Genomic DNA, 25,370 nt, shown 5'->3' on the forward strand with positions numbered 1-25,370 from the left:
TCCAGGAAACATTTGAGCTTGAATGGCGCCACGGAGTCCACCTTTGCGTCGATGTTTGGGAGGGGGTAACAGTCTTTCGGACATGCTTTGTTGAGGTCCTTGAAGTCAATACACATCCTCCATGACCCGTTGCTTTTCTTTACCATCACAGGATTGGCTACCCACGTCTGGTATCGGATCGGGCGGATGATGTTTGCGAGCAACAGGTCCTCCACTTGCTCATTCATGGCCTTCGCCTTTTCATCCCCCATGATTCTCTTTTTCTGAGCAATTGGCTCCACCGACTTAAACGTGTTATGAGAATGTTGCGCCAAGTCTCGCGGGACCCCCGTCATATCGGAGTGTTGCCACGCGAAAACCGACGCGTATTTTATGAGCAACCTTTTCATTCTCAATCTCGTTTCGTCTGAAATGGTAGCGCCAATTGTGACCGTTTGCTCTGGGAATTTTGGGTTTAAAATCCACTTCTCTGGCGCATTGTCCGCCATTGGAAGTTTCATTATCCCTTCCCGCGGCGTGCTTGTCACTGCGCACAAATGATCGCGGTAAACAAATGTTACACCTGTTGGTGTAGGGAACCCCAATGCGCCGTGCGCTGGCGACGGTACAGCATTAAATTGGGCAATCGTTCCCCTACCCAGGATCATATTGTGGCATGACGTGGTGGGCAAGACCAAGAAGTTAACAACTTCTGCTCGCTTATGCTCATCATCCCCCATAGTTAGTTCAAACTGAATCTGGCCTAGGGGATGGATGATTTCATTTGAAACACCACAGATTGGTGCGTTCACAATTTCGAGCCGCGCTTGGTCTGCCGGGTCTAACTTTCTGAAACATTGCTCATACATAATGTCAGATTCGCTTCCAGTGTCCACCAGGACTTTTGACACTTCGTAATGAGCAATGTGTGTGGTGATGACGAGAGGACTGCTTATTGAAGGGCCTCCCCTGATTCTTGGGAAGATGACTTGCTGCTCGCGCCAATCCCCGTGGATTTGCGCGCTTCTCTTTTTTGACGTCTGCCCTTGTCGTCCCTCCTCAGCCACACAGATTCTTTTGTATTTCTTGCTGGCAGAGGCTCCTTCCGGTTGCTCATCTTCTATTCTTTGGTTTTTCACCAAGTGAGCCAGCCTGCCTGACTTTACATCCTTCTCGATCGCATCCTTTAAATGATGGCATGCGTCGGTGTTGTGGCCCGGGGACCTGTGAAATTCACAATATTTGCCACTGTTTTGCGGTCCCTTATAGTGTAGTTGCTTGGGGGGCTTGAATTGGACATTCTCAGTACTTAACACCTGTGAAGGTGTTTTAGTGAGGGGTGTCCATATTCTTGGCAGAGGTCTGCTAGGATCTCTGCCGCCCTCCCTCTTGTCACCCTCCCCGCGATTACGAACTTCTTTTTGGGGCTGGGGTGAGCTTGGTTGCGCTTGTTTTTCCGCGGAAGAAAAACTTGTTGGCTGCAACCTGGACCATACAGAGTTCTGTTTGGCCCTCTTCTCTTTGCTGCGCGGTGATTCTGCCTGATGCGCTCTTTCTCTTGCCCTATCTTGGGCAATCTGTTTCTCATTTCTCGCGAAAACTCGCGATGCCTCCATTAACTTGGCCCACGTGGTGGGCATACCATCTTTGCTTACGAGAGCCCGGCGGAGTTGATCACTGCGCGCGCCTTGTATAAAGGCCACGCGCAGGAGCTGCTCAGTTATACCCCCGATTGCCAGGGATTCCTGATTGAAACGAGTGATGTAATCTTCAATCGTTTCATCATTCCTGCGTATGCAGTGCATGATGTCATCAGGATCGCGCGTGTGCCTGCGCTGCTGTACGAAGTGGGCTTGGAACTTTTCTAATAGTTCCTCGAACCCATCAATTTGCCCTGTCGGCAAGCTCTCGAACCATACCCGCGCTGCGCCCGTGAGGCAGCGAGCAAACATATGACACCATGTTGGCATCGTCCAGCTCTCTAGGTTTCCCGTGTTATAGAAACCTTGCAAAAAGTCATCTGGATCTGTTGTGCCATCATATTTGCCCAGACCACTTGGCATCTTGGTCTTGTGCTGGATAGGAGCCTGCGCGATGCGCGCAGTAAACTTCGAGTGTTTTACCAGGATGGCTGGTCTGTAGGGCGTGGTTACGTCCACTTGCCCTCTAACCGGTGGGCTGTACGGCATGTACAGATCCAGATCTGCTCTGGCTCCAGGCGCCATGTTCACAGGCGCGCGGAGCTGTGAGCCTCCTGCATGAGTATCCCGTGTCTTCCTCATGCTATGCACTTCTTCATCACTGAACTCAGTGTGTGCAGTGTGGACAGAATGTCCTTCTTCCGGCGCGCGCGGCCTTTTTGTAGTCTGCTTATCAAAAGCTTGCCTTTGTGTTTGGTCGGCTAGCTTCTTCTGCTTGACCATTTCATTGTACTTTTCCATCAGACGCCGCTGCTCGCTTATGAGCCATTCATTCGGATCATTTGTTTCTTCTTCTGGACCCATTGGTCCTTTCAGTTTCGCGCCGGCCATATTTTGTAACGTGAGATCGTCTGGAGGAGTTTCAGTCTGGCCGTGAGGGGTTGTGACGAAGGGACGATTGCTGGTGGTACGCGTAGAATCACGCGGAACCCTCAGAACCTGCTGTCCGTCGTTAACACCCTCACGTTCAATATCCTCCAGAGCTTGATCAACGTTACGAACGCCAGAAACCATGGTGATTGATTTTTTTTATAGATCTGATGAGATCTGATTGCCGTTTGTTGTAATAGCGGATGGCGCCAATGAAGAAACGTGGATCTACTCACTGGTAGCAGATCTACTTTCCTCGGGTGTGATTATACTATTTCACCGATGGTTCTTCTGGATCTGTGTTCTTCCACCTACAAAATGAACAGCGCCGTTACTTACCCCTCAGAAAGGGACAGAGGGGTCCTCTTTGGGGTAACCCTCCGGCGTGAGAATCAGTATATTGTGGAGAAGATGATAATGTGTTTAAGAGAATCTCTAGAGTATTGCTGAATAGCTGAATACCCTCTGATTGTGAGACTGTATGTTTGTATGTAACTGACTGTGAGTGAATATAATTCAATATGATTGAATGTGATATCACTGCTTGTAATTGTCAATGATTGAGTATGAATGTGTCATCAAAGTGGAGTTGATGCTGTATTTATAGTGCTAGGGTTTCCACTGATCGGGCTCAACCTCGTTGGCCTCCTCCAATCGCACTGCGCCACGTGTCCTCTGGGACACCTGGCGCTTTCTCGTTGGTTGTAATCACGTGGTAACACATGTGTCATGCTGAGTTGTCGACCTTTCATTTGGCAGCTGTCAACATCAGCATATTCTTTCTCCTTAAAAAGATGCCTTCTGGAAGGTTGTCTGATGTGCACAATCAAGGTTGCCCTAATCCTGATTTGGATAAGGACGAGGTTGATTATGTGCACGTATGATATGCGCCCACCCTGAGGATGCGCGAGGTCTTCTCTTTATTCTCACGCGCAGATATTTCATGCGCAGATGTGATATGCACGAGCATGTGATATGCGCCGCGCGCTGATGCGTTGCGCGCATATGTGATGCGCGAGCATATGTGTGCCTGGGCAGATGTGATATGCACGGGCATGTGATATGCGCCGCGCGCTGATGCGCCGCGCGCATATGCGATGCGCGAGCATATGTGTGCCTGGGCATATGATGCCTGAGCATGTTTTGTATGCGCCATGCGCATAGGTTTTGGCTTTGTGCCTTCATAATGTCTTTATCTTGTGGGTTGACCCGCCTTGCTCGGTGTTGAGGCGGGTACATACCTCTTCAGTTTCCTCGATTAATAGAATTATCAATCTTCCCACCAAGAGACGTAAAAGAAAACATAGAATTATATTGTCTAATGTTTTGAAGAAAATACTTGCTGGTACTATCATGACCAAGGAACAAATTCATATAACTCATTGGTGGAGGCTTGATGTCCGGAAGTTGCACATCACCGGTACTACAACAGAGTGAGTAACTTGTGACACCGTTGTTTGTTTTTCCTTTGTTGGTCTCTAAATCCCATAATAATGCTTTGCAATCTCCACACATGACATTTTGATCTCCATGATCTAAATAATCTGTTGAAAATAGAATATGACGTGAATAAAAAACAACTTTGATGAATTATATATATATATTAACTATGAATAACGTAGTTGGAGATATTTTGTTAGTTAAACCATCACTTATAAAAAAATACCTTCCTAAGAAATCAATAGTTACGCATACATGGTTGAAATTATTTAATATATAAATGAAAAAGTTAATAATGGCTGAAATTATTTATTAATAATGTATAAAAGTCTAAAGCAAAGTATATAAATTACATTAATAAAAAAATTATACAGTAACCAATAAACTATTCATATCATATGTTTTCTTTACTTCACATATGTATATATATTAATAGTTTACCAAAAAATTGAAAACGTTATTTTGATTGGTTCTTGTTAAATAACACTATGTCTTATTTAACATATGAATATATATATATATGAATAGTTTCCAAAAACATTAACTTTAAACAGTAGGGAATAACAGAATGAATCCAAAAAAGTACAACACGAATACATATAATTCAATGAAATATGATCTCCAGTTAAATTATAAATTCAATGAAATATGTTACAAAAGTTAAATTATAAATATAGTAGCTAACAAAACCAAATGTAATTGAATTCACGTACCTGAAGATATCGATTTGCAAGGATTGATAGACTCGTTTTCACCGTTAAGCGTATCAAATTGATCTAAGTTTGGCATGGGTATGGGATGATCAACATTAAAGCTTCTGCGAGACGCACGATGCGTTGATGAGGATTGACCAAACAACATTGTAGATGAGGAAGAACATCCAGGCCTTAATATATTAGATGAAGAAGTAAAATGGTGGTTGGTAATATTAGACAGTGGTGTCAAACGATAAGTAGATGTCACATTCACACCTAAAATATAAAATTGGTTGTTAATATACAAAGAAACTACAACATCATATATAAATATTTAAATTCATAAATAACATGTGTTAAAAAAACATAATTTGTACTTGGTTTACCTGGTGATAACAACTGTTGTTGCGGATTTGTAGTTTGAGGACTAATAATGTTGAGTCTTCGGTTTAAAAACAATCTCTGATTTATTTGGTTTTCCATTAAGCAATCTTTTAATGTGTTTGTTGGTGAAACTACATAATTATTAATAATTACAATGTCAGTTAATAAAAACAATAAAGAAAAAATTAATATAGATAAAAGAAATAACAAAAACATAATAATAAAAAAAATACATATTAACTAACCTATGGAAGTTTCACCGGTACCGTTAATTGATAATAAAGGACGTGATGTCTGATGTTGTTGGCCCATTGTTGAAGTACTGGAATTAGTTGATTGAATGATTGTATTCAGTCTACTACCACAATTAACTACAAATACAAGTAATCATCATGATCAATTTAATTTAGTGGTTTATAACAAAATTATTAGAAACCAAAGTTTACCGGTTGATGTGTTGTTTATATTGTTGTTTAATATTTTACTTCTCCTTCCGTCAAGAACCATCTTTCTATGTCTTCGCTTATCCTTAGCAATAGATTCTTTGGTATTCATCGTGACAACTATTATATTTTAAAATTAAAATTTGGTTAATTAAAAGCACGGATATAAGAAATATATGTAGTGAATACATATATTTTGAATATATCGAAAAAGAAAATAAAAGTAAATAATGTACCTGTGTTACTGGAGCTTGTGGAGATATAACCTTCGTTAGTTGTTGGAGGGTGATTTTCTTGTCCATTGTAGAATCGCGTAACATTAGATGATGTCAATGGATGAGACGCTAAATTGGTTTTGTCGTTAGAATAACATAATAAATAGAATATAATAAACCATAAGTACTAAGAAAGACAAATTAGTCTGTACACAAAAGTTTTGTTATATTTGCTAAATACGTTAAAGCTCGGTTAAGTAATACGCTATTGTAATTAGTTTTGATTTTCTTTGTAATTTATATAAAAAAACAAAATATTAAAAACACAAATGAATATTGATTCCTTTTTGATTTTTAAATTGTAGAACGTAAAAAATGATTTTGGAGATCTATATTAGTTTGACGTAAAGAAGGTATCAATTAATACTCCTGTGTTATGTAAAAAATGGCGGTAGATATATGTAAAAATATAATTTATATTTCGTTTTTATAATAAAAACATATATAAAATTGATCTTCAATAGGTAAAAATTAATAAAATCATTTTATTATATGTATCTTTTAAGTAAAATATGATACTTTAAATTAGTTTTAATAACGAAGTAAGTTACGTTGTAAAATATACTCAAATACACGACGAATAGCAAAAATTTTAGTTGCCGTATGTCATATAAAATATAAGATCTAATAAAAAAAGACGGTCATCAAATATAAAAAATTAAAATCAATTAATGAATTCTAAAAAAATTATTACCGTTTGATTTGATACTCAATGGTTGTCTAGACGATGACACTGCATGTATTTGAAACAAAATTAATATTATTATAACATAGTATTTACATAGTAACCTTAAATTGTGAAAGTCACTAACCATTTGTATTATTCCTCTTATTGGAAGAGGATGATTGAGAATATGTGGGTCTCCTTGATCTTGAAGACATCTAAATATAAAATTAAAAAAATATGATTAACATGTGAAATTTATAAATCTAATATGATGTAGAGAACAATAATTACATAGGCTGTAATTATAAGAATTGCGATTATGTAAAATAGCGTATTCTCCAAAAGTAAATCTTACATACCTTCAAACTTATAATAATACTCAACTTAAAATGCTATCAAAACTTCCGAATGAATGAATGCCAGAGTTAATAACCGAGCAGGTGTTAGTAGTGACAATTTTAGAGTGACATGTTTTATAAGCTAACCTATTCAATATATAGGCTTCAGGTAAAGGTGTGACTGTTTATGGTAACCTTATTTTAAGTGAAGACAAAGTATATATGGTTGGAATAAATTATGTTATTTCTATATAAGTAAAAATTAATTGAAAAAATTTTGAAAAGTGTTTTTGTTTATAATTTGGCGTTAATTAACTTGTCTTTTTTGAAACAATCACTATGATTGTGTAATTGATTTGAAAAAATAATTATACATGCCATATTTCAAATATCTTTATTACCAATTAAAATGAAGGACCGAGAATGTTGTTAATAATTACATTTATTCAGCACAAAATATTTGATAATAAATAACAAAAATCTAATTACCATAATCTTTGTATAACATTTGAATGAAAAACTTTAATCAAATTTCATTTATTGATTCCGTTTGGTACAATTTTAAGTAATTAGATATGAACATAAAAAAGTTAATAACAATTTACATACATTGATGAATTTATTCCTGTTATAAGGGACTAAACGATAACTAACTATTTAATGTAAAAATGGAAAGATTAAATTTGGTTAAAATTATTAATTAATAGACAAGAACTGGATCAAACTTTATACGTTGAATGCGTTTTATGTCAAAAAACATATAGCCAAATGTGTGATCATTAAGATGTGTAAAGCAAAGTATATCAATTCCATTAATAACAAATTTAGACAAAAAGCAAGAAGGTTAGTATACAAATTTGATTTACTTAACATATGTATATATATATTAATTAATAGTTTTTAAAAAAATTGAATAAGTTAATTACATACGTTAGTGTTACATAATACTATGTCAGTTTATATGTTTTAATAATTATAATTATAAACGAATATTAACGTAAGGTAAACAAAATGACGAAAATTAGATGTCGCAATCATCAAAAAGATAAAACATACAAACTTCAGCATACGATATTATCTAAACATTTTAAATAGTCTTCAACCGAGTCATTACGAAAACATCGAAAACCATAACCAAAAGTGTCGACATACGCAAAAGAAAACAAAGAAAACTAAATAACACCCACGGAGACAAAATGATATGGATTTGGCTTACAGGAATCAGTTGATTTCCAAAAGTATAAGTGAATGTGTGTTTCGGTGGTACTAGAAAACACACACATCTCCATTCTCAATACCATTGAGGTCAATAAACAGTTGCCAATCATGGACACGCGACCTGTATGTCCCCTGATTTAACTCCAAGCGTATCTCTGTAGGAACGTCTATGCCCTCGGGATTGATTAGCATCAACGGTGTTTCAACATCCAAGTCATTGTCACGCGCAAAGTCAGCGGGCAAACGCCAAAAATTAACATATTGAAAAATTATCAATCACCATATTAATAATCATCCAGAAGCAAAACCAATGTTTAAATAATTAAATATTTTACACGGTAATATCACTTACCAATCTATTAGAAACCACGACTTCGAGAAAGTTGTTTTGTTCATCATCCAATTCATCTTGATCCATGTCTTCAACATCGTCATCTACAACTTGAACTGGTTCATCAGGTGCTGGAAAAACTAATGTACATAGGATTATTATATTATGTTGAATACATGCATAGTGTCAAAAAACAAAAAAATAAGTTGAATTCAAACCTTCAGGTTCGTCGTCTCCAAAAAGTATGTCCATAAAATCAATTTGATCACTCAGGGGTGGACCGTAATAGACAAGAAGTGGATCAAAGTTGATACGTTCAATGCCTTTTATGTCAAAAACATAACATCTGAATGTGTTATCATTAAGATGTCTTAGAACAATATGGTCATTTTGCATAAGATTCACGTGTTTAGCAACTTCGATCCAAGCAGCGCCAAGACCAAAAGTTGATGCACCGTTGTTCAGATTAAATATCGGTAAATCCCATGAGGCTCCATCAACAGTAAGAACATGCACGATTACTTCATGGGCAGGGTTATGAAAGAACCGGAAAACCTGATCAGTCCGCAATGGCTAGTAGACAGTGTAAATCAGTATATATAATTTGTTACTATGAACAAACATGACATAATAAAATTATTATTATATTTTAATGTAAGATAATTGATGATTTAAAATGAATGTTATACCAGATAACTTAGAGTAGGAAATTTGACAGCAGCCTCCAAATTCTTTAAACCAAAAGTCGGGTGATCAGGGATGCAAAAGAAACGCCATTCAAGGTCGTTAAGAGGTTCGAAAACAAAATGATCTCCAAAATCAAATCGATTTCTCTGAACAAACTGATTCCATCCAAACGCTAAAACATATTCATTGTTGATGAAGTCAATATTTATAAACTGCCCATTGTCGTTATTGTGAAACAAATTAATAAAACGTTCATCGGGTTCAAGTTGAAGTAAGTGTTCACATATCTCAGCAGGAATAACCTAAATGGTAAACAATCGTTAATTCATAAAAATCGTATATGCCTAAAAAATTGTTATTAATAAATAACCAAATGTATTTATAATTAGTAATACATACCATCTGCGGTTTCGAAGGATCGTAAAACACAATAACCGCGGGTAACACCATTATCACTATCTGAAGATACTAACATTTAGTACAAATTGTTATAACATATAGAGCAACTTCAAATACAAATATGACAAATACATGTTAACAAAAATCAAATCACGAGGCGTGTTCTATGGTGTGTTAGTGGTTTTCTTTTATTAACACACTAAATAACTCAAAAACACCTAGTTACGAACAATGTGTCTAGAAAGTGTTATTACAGCTCTACTTTACCGGGAAACAGGTATGTAATCGTTTAAATTATAATATGTACTGATGTTTCACACACATTGATTAATGACAATTAATTTTTATGGGTTAGCTTAAGCAAAGAAGATTATATCATGAAAACAAAAAACTAACTAACTATTAAATGAAATTTAATGTTTTTGGATTAACACAAACCGGTTGAAAAATTACCTTAATTTATAAATAATTAAAACAGAAATAATGTTGATATTATTAAAGAAGAGGAAACGATAACAATTGTAAAACATTATTAAAAAAGGATCTCCATGATTTGGAAGAGTTAATTACCTGTTTAGTGTTTGGAAGTTCGAAGAAGAAGAAGAAGACGATCGGTTTTTGGTTGTGTGATATTAATGAAGATATTATATATATATGTGTTTATTATATTTAGATGTTAATATTATTATTATAGTAAGCTTCCAGAATATTTACTTGGAAGTAAATATTTAAAAATCCATTAGAAATTTATATTGTATCCTTATTTTTAGAATAGTATATTTATATTTGAAAAATAATTGTGGGTAGTTAATTTTTTTTGTTAAGAATAAACTTGATTTGTTATCAAACCAAATAATGACTAAATCTGTCGTAATATTAATGTTAATACGTTCTAAAAATATATAAATCAAAAAATAACCGTGTTTTTAGTTATATGTGCTTGTTATATAATTATTAACGGGTTTCCTCATAAACTCTAAAATTGTAATTAATGGACGACTGTTAAATATAGTTGATGATTTATGGTAATAAGTAACTAATTCCTTTAAACTTTTAATAGATACATTATATTTTCAAATTTAAGAAGATTGTTTAAATCTATACATTTATTGATCAATATGGTCAACTGTTAACTAATTATATGTCAACATTAGTAAAAATCTAACATTCTAAATTTATTCATGAATTTATTACTTATTTAAGTGATTGTTACTATATAATTATATGTAACTCTGGAAATAAATAAGTAGTTTATATTTGCTCATGATCTAATTAGTTAAATAAGGAAGATTTTAAGTTTGTTACTATAATTTATTTAACAAAAACACGAAAAGTAAAAGTTAACAAAAATGAATTATTTAATTCAACCAAAATAAATAATATAGAAAATAAAATAACTTATTGATATAATTTTTTAACAACCTTAAAAAGATAATAGATAATCCTACTATAAAATAACACTCAACATAAGGAAAACATAAGTTCAAAGATATCCATATAAAATTCAACCAACATAAATAAAACCCAAATCACAATGTCAAATAAACAAACATAAAAACCAAAAACATCCATAGTCAAACCATTAAAAAAGACAAACGATGCATGCAATAAGCTGCGTTTATTATTAAGTTGCGCCTTCGTCCATTTTAAATATCCACGTCATCAACATTAGCATCAACAACTGGTTGTTCATCAACCTTCGTCTTGGTTGCAGACATACCGGTGTCATCCTGACCATCATAAGTATCATCCAACTTCCGCTTGAGTTTTACGTCAACCTCTGGTAAAGAAATAGCCTTCCCATCAAGAGATGAAAGACGATCCGGAATTACGTCTTCAGAGTTTGAAATAGGAGTGAAGTGGTCGGACGAAGGTGTCAACAACTTCTACGAATCAGTTTATCATTCATGTTTTTAGTATAAACATTTAGATTTATAAAGTTTTGGATTATTAAAAAAACGGATTAATAATCCAACTGTTACATTTTCGGTTGATTTCAGGTTAGAGGATGATCCAACTGTTAAAGACTGATTGTCATTAGGCTGCACATGAAGTTAAATTGAATTATATTTAAAATTAAATAAATACACAGTTTGTTAATGTACATTAAAACATTATTTTTAAAAACGGAAACAATAATCATACCTGACCATGAGCAAGCTGTTTATCAAGATCATTAAGAACGTCCTGGTCATCGGTTAACTTGGTGACACCGTAGACGTCATATGAGTTCCTTATGTTGTAGTCACTAACCTCAACAATGAAAGCAAATTTCTTTTCTAATATAGTGTTGAGTTCTTCAGGAAACGTGTGCATCGGATCAACCTTCAAAATAACAATTAAGAAAATGAACATAATAAAAAATCATTTAATGAAGTTCTAAAATGTAAAAAAAAAAGTCAATGATTTGAAAATCAAGTTAAATAGGATAAAAGCTGTTTGCGTTTTATTTTATGTTTATAAGATATTAAAAAATTCCGGTTTTAAAACAATGAAAAAAAAGAACATAATAATATGAAAACTAATAGATTGAACTGAATAGTGTAAATGACACAAAAAAAACATATTGTATGGGAGAATGGTACAAATGTCATACCTCAACATCAGTGGTAACAAATTCATCAGCAGGCTTATTGAACAACTGTCTCGCATCCCTATCAAACAACGTAAGAGAAACAACACCGGTCGTATCTTGTACACGAATTGGAATTCGGAATCTGTAAAATAAAGGGGACTTATTTTAAAAATTATTGTAAAACACCAGTTTAATTTAATATTATTAAATGAAAAAGTAATAATATTATATATTTTAAATTTATAAAATAGTACCTCGGTCCAGCGGTTACACCTTGAGAATTACAACTTGAATTCTTACATTCATAAACCTTCACTCCATCAACAAAAGTAGAAGTAACCTTACGACTACAACGTTTACATCCATTATAGTACCATTCCTTGTTACCCAATATATACTTAACGGTACCAATTATGACGACGTTTTTAGCCTATAATAATAACATGGTGAACTTATTAGTAAAATTTAACTCAACATGAGTATTTACAAACACAAATGGTTACATACCTCCAAATTGGTACAAAGATCACTGATTGAATAGAACGGATACTTCTTCAAAAATTCATCCTTAACAGTTAGCAGCTTAGATGAACCAACCGGTTTAGGTACTTCGACATTGACTTTCGAGGATATTTCAAGCAACCTATTATTTCAAAAAAATAAGTCATAAGGTGTTTAAAATAAACAATAATGTATACGTGTAATAAAATAAAATTATAATTAAATAGTTATAATACATTACCGTTTCTTATAATCAATCACTTCATACAAGTAATCATTGATCATCAACCTTGACACTTGGTTACCATAAGAGTTTTGAACATAAACATTTTCTGCCAAAATCATATAAATGTATGTAAAGTTAGAATTATTAACTATAAAGAATTTTAAGGATTAGAAATAAAATACTCAATGTATAATGATACCTCCATAGTACTTGACTCGTGCGAATTGGAGGACGATAATGAGATACTCCTCATTCGGGTTGTCAGAAACATATTTGATAAGTTGTTTAAGATAGTCATCCCATAAGGTGAGATAAATCGTTTTGCCACTGGTTCATCGAAAAGTAGAAGTTAACAAAAATGAATTATTTAATTATACATGATAATAAATAAATTATTTACAAAACCTCAAATCAGCAAATTCCATGGTTCTTCGATTCTGGTGTTGTGCCTCTCGGAAGAATGAGTTTTTATTGTCGAAAAACTTACTGACATGACCGATTACATCTGAGAAATAATTTATAATGAGGAATGAAACAGATATTAAACGATCGTATTTAACTGTCGTAATATAATGTATTGAATTTAAAACGAAATTTAATTAAAAGATGCAAAAAAGGATACCTATCGTTCCATTCTGAGTTACGTTCTTGGCTTTGATATCATCAAAGGTAGCAAACGACAATCCATAAATGTGACCTTTAAACTCATCACAAATCGAAAGTCGAGTTTCTGACGTGAAACAGAGCTTATGTGGGCTGTCAACAACATGGTATGTTAACAGATTTGCACCAAGGGAAGCTTTTCGCACAATCAATGAGCGATTCTCAGCAAGCCAAACATCATGTTTCGGTATGCAAGGTTTCCTTACATACGCCTGCATTCGATGACCCTGTTACAGTATTAATAAGACAAACATTATTGTATGCATATAATAAGAAAGAAATGAAAAAAATATAAACAATTATTGTATGCATATTTCTCATACCGTCTCATCTTGTAAGATCATTTCGATGGACCAGTCCTCTCCTGGTTTATTGTTGTCCTTCAAACGCCACAGTCTAAGTATACGAACCTTCAGTAAGCAATCGTTGTTCGAAACATCCAAAGAGTTGAACATGGTAAAGTTTTTTGCTTCCATCTTGCTGTGTAACAAAAACAAAATCAATGCAAAGATAAAAGAATCGGTAAATAAAATTTACATGAGTGAAAATAAATATTTATATGTATATTCGAAAATGAAAACCTTGAAAATGAAACAAATATGAAACGAAGACAAAGAAAGTGAGAACTGTGTGAATGTCTTCGTTATGGTTACAGTATATATAGACACGGAGTATTTGTTACAAACTTGGAATTATTAACAAAAATAGGAAAGCTCTAAATACGGTTAATTGAAGGAGAATACAATAAGGGATTTATAAAAAATAATCCTAACAACTTGCCAAAATTTGATATTATTTGTAGAATGTACAACTTGCCAAAATTTTTAATAATTTGTAGAATGTAAATCTAAATAACATTTAGTAAACTTTTTGAATATATTGATAATAAAAATTCTAATACAAATATTCTATTACAAATAAAAATCATAACAACTTGCCAAAATTTGTCATAAGTTGACTAACAATTGAAATTTCGAATTTCAAAAGTTGATATAATTACTTACATTAACAAATCAGGGATTTATATAAAATAATAAATTCTAATACAAATATTCTAATACAAATAAAAATCATAACAACTTGCCAAAATTTGTCATAAGTTGACTAACAATTAGAAATTTCGAATTTAGTAAAACTCATTTAATATACTATGAATTAATATTTTCTGTGTAACAACTTTCCAAAATATTTATAAAGTAAATACGGATTTAATTAAAAGGAATAAATAAACTATAATAACTCATAGGTGATTACGAGTTCACAATTTGAAAATTAAGTTGACTAATAATTCAAATTTCGAATTTAAAAAATTGTTAGCTCTTATTAATGATAGTAATCAATAAAAATCGAAACTTAATATTACAAAAAATATAACATGTTATTCAGATCTTCACAATGAAATTACTTACCGGAAAATAAAATCCAATTGACGGGACGACAACAATGTCTTTCAGATATGATTAACAATAACCATGACGCGACGGCAAAGTATCCGAACATCTGATCAAAAATAACCATGGATCTACTGAATAGCCGTGATAAGATCAATGATTATTTCGTTATTATAGCGTCTTAATAGCCGTGATTTTGAAGAAAACGAACTAAAAAATTCGTCGGAGGGATGGATAAATTGATTTCGTCGGAGGGACGGTTAAACTGAAGGATATTATCATAATACGATTGAACTGTAGATACTGGTTAAACTGATGGAAGATACTGGTAGAATGAAGAGAAAGGGGATCCAAGGAAAAAAAATTAATCGTAATATTGTAATTCATTTAAAGTATTTAATTAAATTAAATGCATTTAATGTATAAGGAAAATAATAATATGTTTTTGATTTATTTTAATGATAAGAAAATTAGAGAAGTGAGGGATATTTTTGGAAGGAGAGGCTAACGTCCAATAGGAAGGTGCCATGTGGCACCAAACTCTATTGTTTTAATATATAGTAGGATTATTATTTTATTAAAACAAAGCTACGGAATCTTTAAACAATAATAACTATTATAATTATTTATTTTATGTCTAACTATATTAAATATCATTGAACCCTCGTTAAACACCTCATATTTTAAGAGTCGTGTTACCCGTTACTTACTCATTTAATAATATTTGGAATATAGATTCCAAATATTTTATTTTTATCCACAAAGTAGGATGTTACACCAATTAATCACTGTTTGGTCAAACTCGATCAAAATTGAAAATTTTGTATGTACATGTATATTTGAAAAGTTACATATAAATTCCAATCCGAATAATCTCTACAAATTCCTGATTAATCGTTAGTCTCTAACACACCGCCTGACTAGCCCCTGTTGAGTCCTACAACACTGCATTTAAGTAAACAACACTATTTTGGTAAATATTTTATTTCTCATAACAATATCTCGGGTTAATTAAATGATATACCGAGCTATATTCTTAATTTAAGGTGCATTTTGAGAATTTGTGTCATTTATATAAGCGGTTTACATATATACATTTGGAGATAGATTTAAAGAGAAACAAGTTGGTGGAGTGGTTAGGTGTGATGCTAAAACTTTAATCGGAGGCTTGACACTCATATATGTATCCTCCAAGAGCCCGTTTAATTTTTTTCTATATGTATAACAAGTTTATTCATTTGATAGTTTTAATCCCAAGGTTTAAGAGTAAAGTTAATTCCCTAAACACTTGAACTAAGCATTTAATAACGAATAACGAGTAGAATACGTGAACGTATCATTTGGTCATATTACTATACATTTTGTGGTCCTTTTTGGGTTGCTATAGCATATGAAGGTACTAACCGATACCATAAGAATTGAACCAATGCCATAACGAACCAAAGTGATCCCGACCAAGTTCTCATCGCGTCCCTACCTAAACACACCAAGTAGTTTAATATTAACGTGTGAATTTTTTTTATTGAGGTAATCCAACCTCTCAACTTTTGACTTAACGGCATTCAAGCGCTCTAGCTATCCTAACCAGATTGGTTACGCCGAAACAAGACATAAATCTAGTTTACGGATCAAGATTATTAAATAATTATGTAGAAATTTATACGGGTAGGAAAAAAACGTTATTTTGGTGCTTGGAAGAATATATCAAAGATTTTTTTAAAATATAAAATAAAAATAAAAGTTAGCATTCCATAACACCTATTATTTTTATTTTTATTTTTTTATATTAGCTCATCAACATTATTGTAAATAGCTCACCCAGATGTAGACCGTAAGGAAATTAGCTTACGTTTATGTTGAGCAAATAACCGAACTAACCAAACCGTAAGAAAATTAGCTTAATTGAATAATTAATCAAAGGTTCGGTTAAGTCATAACTGACTAACTGAAAATGGTGGTTAGGTTATGACTTTAGTGTATGGCATAACGCTTAACCGAACCGACTGTCTATGCTTCTACACATTGGATTCTTCCTGATTACTCTTCTTTATTTCTCAGCATTAACCAAACCATAACTACATTAACCAAACTGAATAATTAATCGATGGTTCAATTAAGTCGTAACTTATTAACCGAAAATTGTGGTAAGGAAGTGTGTGGCATAACGATTAACCAAACCGCTCAATGCTTATAGATATGTATGTGTGTGTAGACATTGGATTCTTCCTTATTAGTGTTCTTTTTTCTCTTTCTTTGCTGGAGTCTTCATAGAGAAATCTAACTCATTCTTTTATGCTTTTTTCAAGTTATGTAGAGAATAAAGCGAATAGGAAAACTTGATGTACTTTATTGAACCTGAACAAGTGCCTCCACATCATAGAAAATACTCATCATATGTTTAAAATATTTGTTAAAATTTTCCAGCTAAAAGTAATACTTGGACAATTTCAACACTTACGCTACATTATTAAAGGGAGTTAATACCCAACTGTCTATTATGAACTTACTTGAGTAATCAAAGTTACAATTGAATTTCAAGTTACATTAGTTATTCGATTCAATTTATTTGAAATTTATAATCTTGAAGTTTAAATTAACTGTTTAACTGCCCCGGTTTTAATTTAACCGGACTTGACCCATACAACGACAGACCCAAAAATTCCAACACTTGGTGGTGAAAACTCTTAACACCGAGAAAAGGGACCCCACTTGAAAAAATCATGGTCCGCCACTGGCTGAGCTCGAGCTTTGTATAATTTGAAAACAACATTAAAGGAATTCTGGCGTTTTATACATTATTCTTAGTAATTTTAATGAACTTTTAGTCATTTGCACGAGCATTTCTTATTGTTCACAAAAGTGAGTTATTGCTTTCCATTCAATTACTCCAAGTATCTCTTTTGAACCCAAATTCCTTTCGTGTAATCAACGATATTCTTAATCACCACTATTTATACAAGCATCCTGTTCTCGTTTTCATACGCTAAACAACATTCTGTCAGTCTCTTCTTTTTACAATTTCTATATCCAATTTGCTTAAGACTCCTTTTCATCAATACTACTCTCCACCAGGTATGTCTCTCGTTTTTCTGAGTTTATTCGTTTGGATGATTAATATTTACGCCAATTTTCCAGAGAAGCAAATAAGTGAATATGTATTCAAAGTACTAGTAAGAAAAAATCTTTACATTATTTCAAAACTTTTTTAGTTCCAGCATGATTTAGACATAATAAACATCCCTGCTTTAGGGAAATATATGGTGTTTCTTTTGACATGATTAACATCCTAAATTATAGAAAACTGATCATATGATATGTAAAAGATAATATGGTACATATCCTCCTGTAGTTATGTTTGATTTAGTTGCTACACTTACGTATAGTCAAGAGTAGTAAATATTTTGTTATTGACTTTTCTGCTAATGTAACCTGTTGTACTTAATCATTATCAATATAGAGAATTTCATTCTTATATGGTATCAGCCTAGTTACCCTTCCCTCTTTTTCCCTATGTCGACCCCTGCATCTTCCTCCTCCACCTCATCTGAAACGGATAAAACCCACTGGTTCTTGTGTGGTCTCGGTCCTACGTTTGAGAGTTGGTCTACTGCTATTCATACCAATCGGGATCCTCTCTCATTTTCTTACCAAAGCTGAAAGCCAGGAACAATTTCTGAATACTTTGCATCCGCCCACCCCTGCTCCCGTCGCCTTTGCTGCCCAACAACAGCCCTCTCGTTCTCGTGGCACTACCTTTAACCGATCCCGTAATGTTTCTGGTGCTTCTACTCGTCCAAACAATCACACCCCTGGGTCCTCCAACGGGCCAACAAGTACCCCAAACTCTCTTCCTTTGTGGCAGCCGCCTCTGGTGATGCGGGTCTCGCTCGTGCCTTCCATGCTCAATGTCATGTCTCTAGTGAAGGACCCGACTGGACTGCGGACGAACACATGACAGACGGCACTGGTAAACTCCATTTTTCTTCACCCTACACGGGTTCATCTTCTGTCTTTTTTGGTAATGGACAATCCCTTCCTATAACTCATAAAGGACATGTTTCTCTTGCTAAAAATGTGTCCCTGAATGATGTTCTAGTGGTCCCCTCCATCACTAAAAATTTACTTTCAATTAGCAAGTTGACTAAGGATTATCCCATTGATGTTCTTTTCTCTAACACGTTTTTTGTTATTCAGGACCGGAAAACAAGCCAACCTCTCGCTCAAGGTCGGTGTGAGAACTGTCTTTACGTGCTTCGGGATAAATCCTTTGCTTTTGTTTCTTCGAATAAAGCCTCGTTTGAATTGTGGCATAATCGTTTAGGGCATGTTGCTTATGACATTATTTCTATTTTAAAGAAACATGGTTGTTTGTCTTTTACTTCTATTTTACCAAAACCGAATGTTTGCTCTCCTTGTCAACTTGCTAAAGCTCATAAATTACCATTTACATTAAATGACAAACGAGCTTCTCATCCTCTTGATCTCGTCCATTGTGACCTTTGGGGACCGTCGCCTATCACTAGTAAAGATGGCTACAAGTATTATGTTGTGTTTGTGGATGATTATTCACGTTTTTCATGGTTATATCCACTTAAATTAAAAACAGAATTTTATACCACATTGCAATCTTTTTTGCGCCTTGTTCAAACACAATTCTCACGAAAAGTAAAAGTTCAAAGTGATGGCGGCTCGGAGTTTGTAAACCAATATGTATGCAAGATTTTTGATGAAAATGGCACGTTCCATCGTTTTTCTTGTCCGTACACATCACAACAAAATGGCCGAGCCGAACGAAAACATCGGCATATAGTCGAAACGGGTTTAGCTATGCTCTTTCATGCTCGCGTTCCCGCCTCTCATTGGGTTGATGCGTTTAGTACAGCCCTATATATCATCAATCTTTTACCTACCAAGGTTTTAAAAGATACTTAAGTCTCCCTTTGAGATGCTCTTTTCTATTAAACCCGTTTACACCAATTTTCTAGTTTTTGGCTGTTGTGTCTACCCGTACCTCCGTTACTATGCACCACATAAACTCGCACCTCATAGTCTCCCTTGTATATTCATGGGCTATGCTCCGCAATACAAAGGCTACAAGTGTTTTGATCCTCAAGCGTCTCGCATGTACGTCACTCGACATGCTCGCTTTGACGAATCTTTTTTTCCTTACAACAACTCATCTCCTGCCAATTTAGCTACTCTTTTTCTGTCCACTTTTCATGAATCTTCACCTTTCCTCTCTACCAAACCATCACTCACATCACCAAGCTCACCAATCCCAAACGCCTCTTCACCTGTCCCACCTTGCTCTCTATGCAAGAATAACCCTTCTTCTCACCCTCTACCGATTGCTGAACCGTCCACATCTGACCCTTCTTCACCGCCTGCATCGTCCCCTTCACTTGACACCCCACCATCACCCTTCACAACTTCTCCCTCACCCGTTGCAGCCTCTGTTGCTGCTGATTCTGTTCTTCCGTCTCCTGTTGTTCAACCTGAAACAACAAGCTCCCACCCCATGGTGACACGTTCTAAGGTGGGTACGTTTAAACCAAATCCTAAACACACCGCCTCTCTTGCCCAAGCATTGCACTCCAAGCTTCACACAGCTCTCTTAACTTCCACTGACCCAAAAGGATTTAAAAGTGCCTCCAAGCATGCTCATTGGATGGACACCATGGATTCCGAGCTTCAAGCTCTTCGTCGGAATAATACGTGGTCCCTTGTCCCACGTCCTCCATCCACCAATGTTGTCGGCTCCAAATGGGTCTACCGTACTAAATATCTTTCTGATGGGTCATTGGAGCGTTACAAGGCCCGACTTGTAGCTCAAGGCTTTACCCAAATCCCGGGTCTTGACTTCACACATACTTTCAGTCCCGTTGTAAAGGCCTCGACTATTCGCATCATCCTTTCATTAGCCGTCATTAATGGTTGGTATCTCCACCCAACTAGATGTGAACAACGCTTTCCTCAACGGGTCTCTCTCTGAGACCGTCTACATGGAGCAACCACCGGGCTTCATTGACCCAAAATTTCCGTCTTATGTTTGCAAACTTAATAAGGCTCTCTACGGTCTCAAACAAGCCCCTCGGGCTTGGTTTCAACGCCTAAGCTCTTTTCTCTTATCTTTCGGCTTCTCCTGCAGCCGTGCCGATCCATCTCTCTTTGTCTTTCGACAAGGAGAATCTCTCATGTACCTACTTATCTATGTAGACGACTTAATTCTTACAGGAAACAAATCATCCATTCTGTCCACATTCACGAGTCGTCTTCATAACGAGTTTGCCATCAAAGACCTTGGTTCCTTGAACTATTTCCTTGGTCTTGAGGTTGTCCAATCCGACTCCACCCTGTTTCTTACTCAATCTAATATGCCAACGACATTGTCACACGAGCCGGTCTATGCCATGCTAAACCGGCCCCCACTCCTTTATCCACCTCGGACTCCTTCACTTCGGTTGGTACACCATATTATGATCCAACCTTTTACCGATCCATTGTAGGTTCCCTTCAATACCTAACCATCACCCGACTTAGCATATGCTGTCAACCAAGCATGTCAACATCTACATGCTCCAACCGAAAAGAACTTCCAATTGGTTAAACGCATTCTCAGATATGTTAAGGGTACTATATCTCATGGTCTCGTGTTTAGTCGTCCTAAGGCTTCATCTATTTTGGGGTATTCGGACGCGGACTGGGCAAGATGCATTGAGACTCGGAGGTCCACGTATGGTTATTCCATCTTTCTAGGTGGAAATTTGGTGTCTTGGAGCGCAAAAAAACAACTAACGGTGGCCCGATCTAGCTGTGAGTCGGAGTATCGAGCCATGGAAAATGCCGCAGCTGAGATCGTCTGGATCACTCATCTTTTGAAGGAACTTTATGCACTACCTCCCTCACGCCCGACTCTTTTGTGTGACAACCGAAGTGCCTTATTCATGAGCCAAAATCCGGTTTCTCACAAACGAGCAAAACACATAGATTTGGATTATCACTTTGTTCGTGAATTGGTCATGTCAGGCAGATTACATACTCAGTTTGTTCCTAACAAGCTGCAACTTGCGGACATCTTTACTAAAAGCTTACCACGACCTCAGTTTGAGCACTTTCGGGAATTGCTTCGAGTTTGTCCGTCGCCGTTTCGCTTGCGGGGGGATAAAAGACAATATGGAAACCTCAACTGTTGCTCCTACATATCCTCCTGTAGTTATGTGAATCCCTTTGATTTAGTTGCCACACTTACGTATAGTCAAGAGTAGTAAATATTTTGTTATTGACTTTTCCTAATTCCTTGCTAATGTAACCTGTATATAACCTGCTGTACTTTATCATTATCAATATAGAGAATTTCATTTTTATAATATGACTACGAGTATGATATGCCCGGTGTAAAGTAATCTGATGTCTTTTGCAGATAATTTGTTATAGAAGTTTATTTTCTGCATTATTTGCAGATAATTGAAGTGTGATATGTGTCAGCTTAAGCGAAAAAATGTCTACCGTTACTATTGTTCTCGCCTCGAGTTCAACATGGACATAGTCTATTATGTGCAACCATGTCTGTACAGAAGATGAACCACCCAAGTCACCCTCACCAACTACAACGTTATTACGCTAAGACGATATCTAATTGTAATGCTTGTGGTGATGAACATAGCGGGACCTTCTATCACTGTACCACATGTTGCTTCAGGATCCATTTGAGTTGCGCTTTGCTTCCAACCAAGTTACTTATCCAACAGTCTACAAATGAGAATTTCAGCCATTCTCATTTACTTACCCTTTCATATTCCTTTCCTTATCTTGACTTAGAGGATAAGTTTTTTCCACGTTGCAGAGTTTGTGAGAAAGAATCTCGTTATTTCTATTCGGACCATCGTCCTTACTTATGGCATTACAGATGCGATAAATGTCGATATTATGTTCATGTTGATTGTGCGACTTCAAGGAAAGATGCGTTTATGTCTTCTATCTTGATGCCCACAAGTTATTATTTATTCTTTTCTTTTTAATAGTAGATTTTGTATATGTCAGTTTGAACTTAACTTACCATACTTCATTCGTTAATCAGGCTCTGGCAAAACTTACAAAAATTTCAAAGACGATGATTATCCTAATCTAATTCACTGTCCATTTGTTGATGAAAATGTCAACCTTCTCACGCACCATTTTAAAAACAAAGGTGAATTAGTTATTAAAAGGGAGATTGACGGTGAAATGTTTTGTCATCCACACCCGCTGATTCTTTATGACACGTGTCTTAACGGGTCAGTTTCTCTTCATGATCCCATGAAAAAAGTGGAACTACTCTGTGACGGATGTGTGAGACCAATCACCAGTGTGCCCTTTTATAAGTGTTCCGAACATGATTGTGATTTTGTTCTTCATGAGTGGTGCACTAGGCTACCCTCTCAAATACAAAAGCACCATTCAGAAGATTACGTTTGTTTTCATGCCAAAGTTCCCTAAAAGCTTATTGGGTGTGTTTTCCTGTAAGATTTGTAGGTTACCTTGCAATGGTTTTGCATATGGTAGCACGCGATTTGAATATTATGTGGATATCCATTGTGGCTTCATACCTGATGTAATCACACATGAAGCCCACCTAACCATCTCCTATTAAGATTCGATGCTTCATCGGTATATAAGGATTGTAAGGCATGTAGGCGGAGTATACGTGAAATGGGGTATTATTGTCCCACTTGTGATTTCTATCTGCATTCGAATTGTGCTCTGTTATTACCTAGAATGATAAAGCACAAGTACGATAAACATCCACTGACTCTGAGGTACTATCCTGCTGAGAACCATATTGGCGAATACTTTTGCGAGATTTGTGAGCGTGAGTTTAACCCGGCAGCAGCGTGGTTCTATCATTGCAGCATGTGTGCCCACTCCATGCACACTGCTTGTGCTCCGCTAAAGCTTCAGTTTGAGCGGCCTAGCTTGGGTCATATCTTTAAGTTTTTAAATGTCAAGTTTGGAAGAAGAATTTTGTTAAGTGATCACCCCCACCTTGTCACCTTTGTACAAGGTATTAAGGATGATGGCTATTGCACTAAGTGTCGTATTGCTTTGTGGTCTGAAATGGTCTTTAAGTGCTTTCCGTGCAAGTTTGCACTTCATTATGAGTGCATGTGTAAACGAATTACAAGTATCTAGTTTCTGCCTTTTGATGCTAAATTAGTTGCAAATCTATGTAATAATCTGGTTTTTTATTCTCGTGAGCTGATTTTAATGTGTCACTTACTTTTATCGTAATCTTAACGCCCGGTATTGATATAATTTAGCTTATTTTTCTTCTTTTATTTAAATACTTTTACTTATTGCGTTGATTAACCATAACACGGTACTCACAATTCGTTAAGCAAAAAAAGAGAACCAAATTTGACAATATATCCAAAGTGCATGTGTAAACGAGTTACATCCAAAGAACAAATTATTATGAACTCAGAAACAAATGTTATTACAAACGGAATTGAGAAACGAAATACAGTATTAGAAAAATACAAACGAAAGTCTAATTCAATCTATTTATCCCCAATTTGGCAGTCATAACTGATAAACTAAATATTGTGGTTAGGTTATGTCTTTATTGTATGGCCTAACGATTAACTGAAGTGAGAGTGTGTATATTTGTAGACACTGGATTCTTCCTAATTAGGCTTATTTATTTCGTTAACCGAATTAGCAAACCGTAGCTACATTAATTAAACTGAATAGTTAACCGATGGTTCAGTTAAGTCATAATTGATTAACCCAAAATTGTGGTTCGGTTGTGGCTTTAGTAGTTTAGTGTATGGCATAACGATTAACCAAACCGCTTAATGCTTATAGATAGATATATGTGTGTGTGATTGTATGTAGACATTGGATTTTTCGTAGCTAATATTCTTTTCTTTTTTCTTTTTCTTTTTCTTCTAACTCATTTCTTTATGCTTTTTTCAAGTCCTCTTATGTAATTATATATTATACATTTCTTGGTTTTTAGGTTATGTAATTATTATCATATTTTGAAAATTGTCCAACCAAAAAGTTTTACTTGACAATTTCAACACTATGCTTCATAATCAAAGGGAGTTAATACCCAACTGTTTATTAGAGGTGTCAACTCTCTTTGATTATAAACTTACTTGAGTAATCAAAGTTTGTTTAAATGTATTGAAACAATCGAATTTCAAGTTATTTGAGTTAATCGATTCAGTTTATTTGAATTTTATAAATTTGAAGTTTAATTTAACAATTTAACCACCCCTGTTTTAATTAGCTGGACAACATACAAACTGACCAAAACAGCAACTGATAAAAAAAATCTAACGTTTGATGGTGAAAAGTCTTAACACCAAGAAAAGGGACTCCATTGAAAAAAAATACTGAGTCTGCCACTAGCCAAGCTCGAGCTTTGTATAAGTTAAATGCGTCAAGCTCGGGTGTGGCTTGGATCCTTTACACAGTAATGTGTATCCATTTATTTTTGTAATTTGAAAACAGCAGGTGTTTTATACATTTAGTAATTTCAATAATATATTTTGAACTTTTAGTCATTTGCATGAGACTTGTAGTTGACAAAAATGAGTTATTG

At 35.0% G+C, this 25,370-nt stretch overlaps 1 protein-coding gene across 1 annotated transcript; it reads right to left on the reverse strand.

Moving 5' to 3' along the window:
• Window positions 1-7,826: 7,826 nt before the first annotated feature.
• On the reverse strand, window positions 7,827-9,539 carry LOC143544945 (uncharacterized). The gene is made up of 4 exons (XM_077036916.1): window positions 9,427-9,539; window positions 9,030-9,329; window positions 8,559-8,913; window positions 7,827-8,480 (listed from the first exon to the last, which is right to left on the reverse strand). Exons 1-4 carry the CDS (start codon window positions 9,475-9,477, stop codon window positions 8,341-8,343), a joined length of 846 nt encoding a protein of 281 aa, XP_076893031.1. The 5' UTR covers window positions 9,478-9,539; the 3' UTR covers window positions 7,827-8,340.
• Window positions 9,540-25,370: the final 15,831 nt, after the last annotated feature.

The sequence above is a fragment of the Bidens hawaiensis genome, unplaced genomic scaffold (genome assembly GCF_021521415.1).
Source record: "Bidens hawaiensis isolate Kalapana, Puna unplaced genomic scaffold, B.hawaiensis_p1.1 tig00013805_1, whole genome shotgun sequence".
Classification (NCBI taxonomy): domain Eukaryota; kingdom Viridiplantae; phylum Streptophyta; class Magnoliopsida; order Asterales; family Asteraceae; genus Bidens; species Bidens hawaiensis.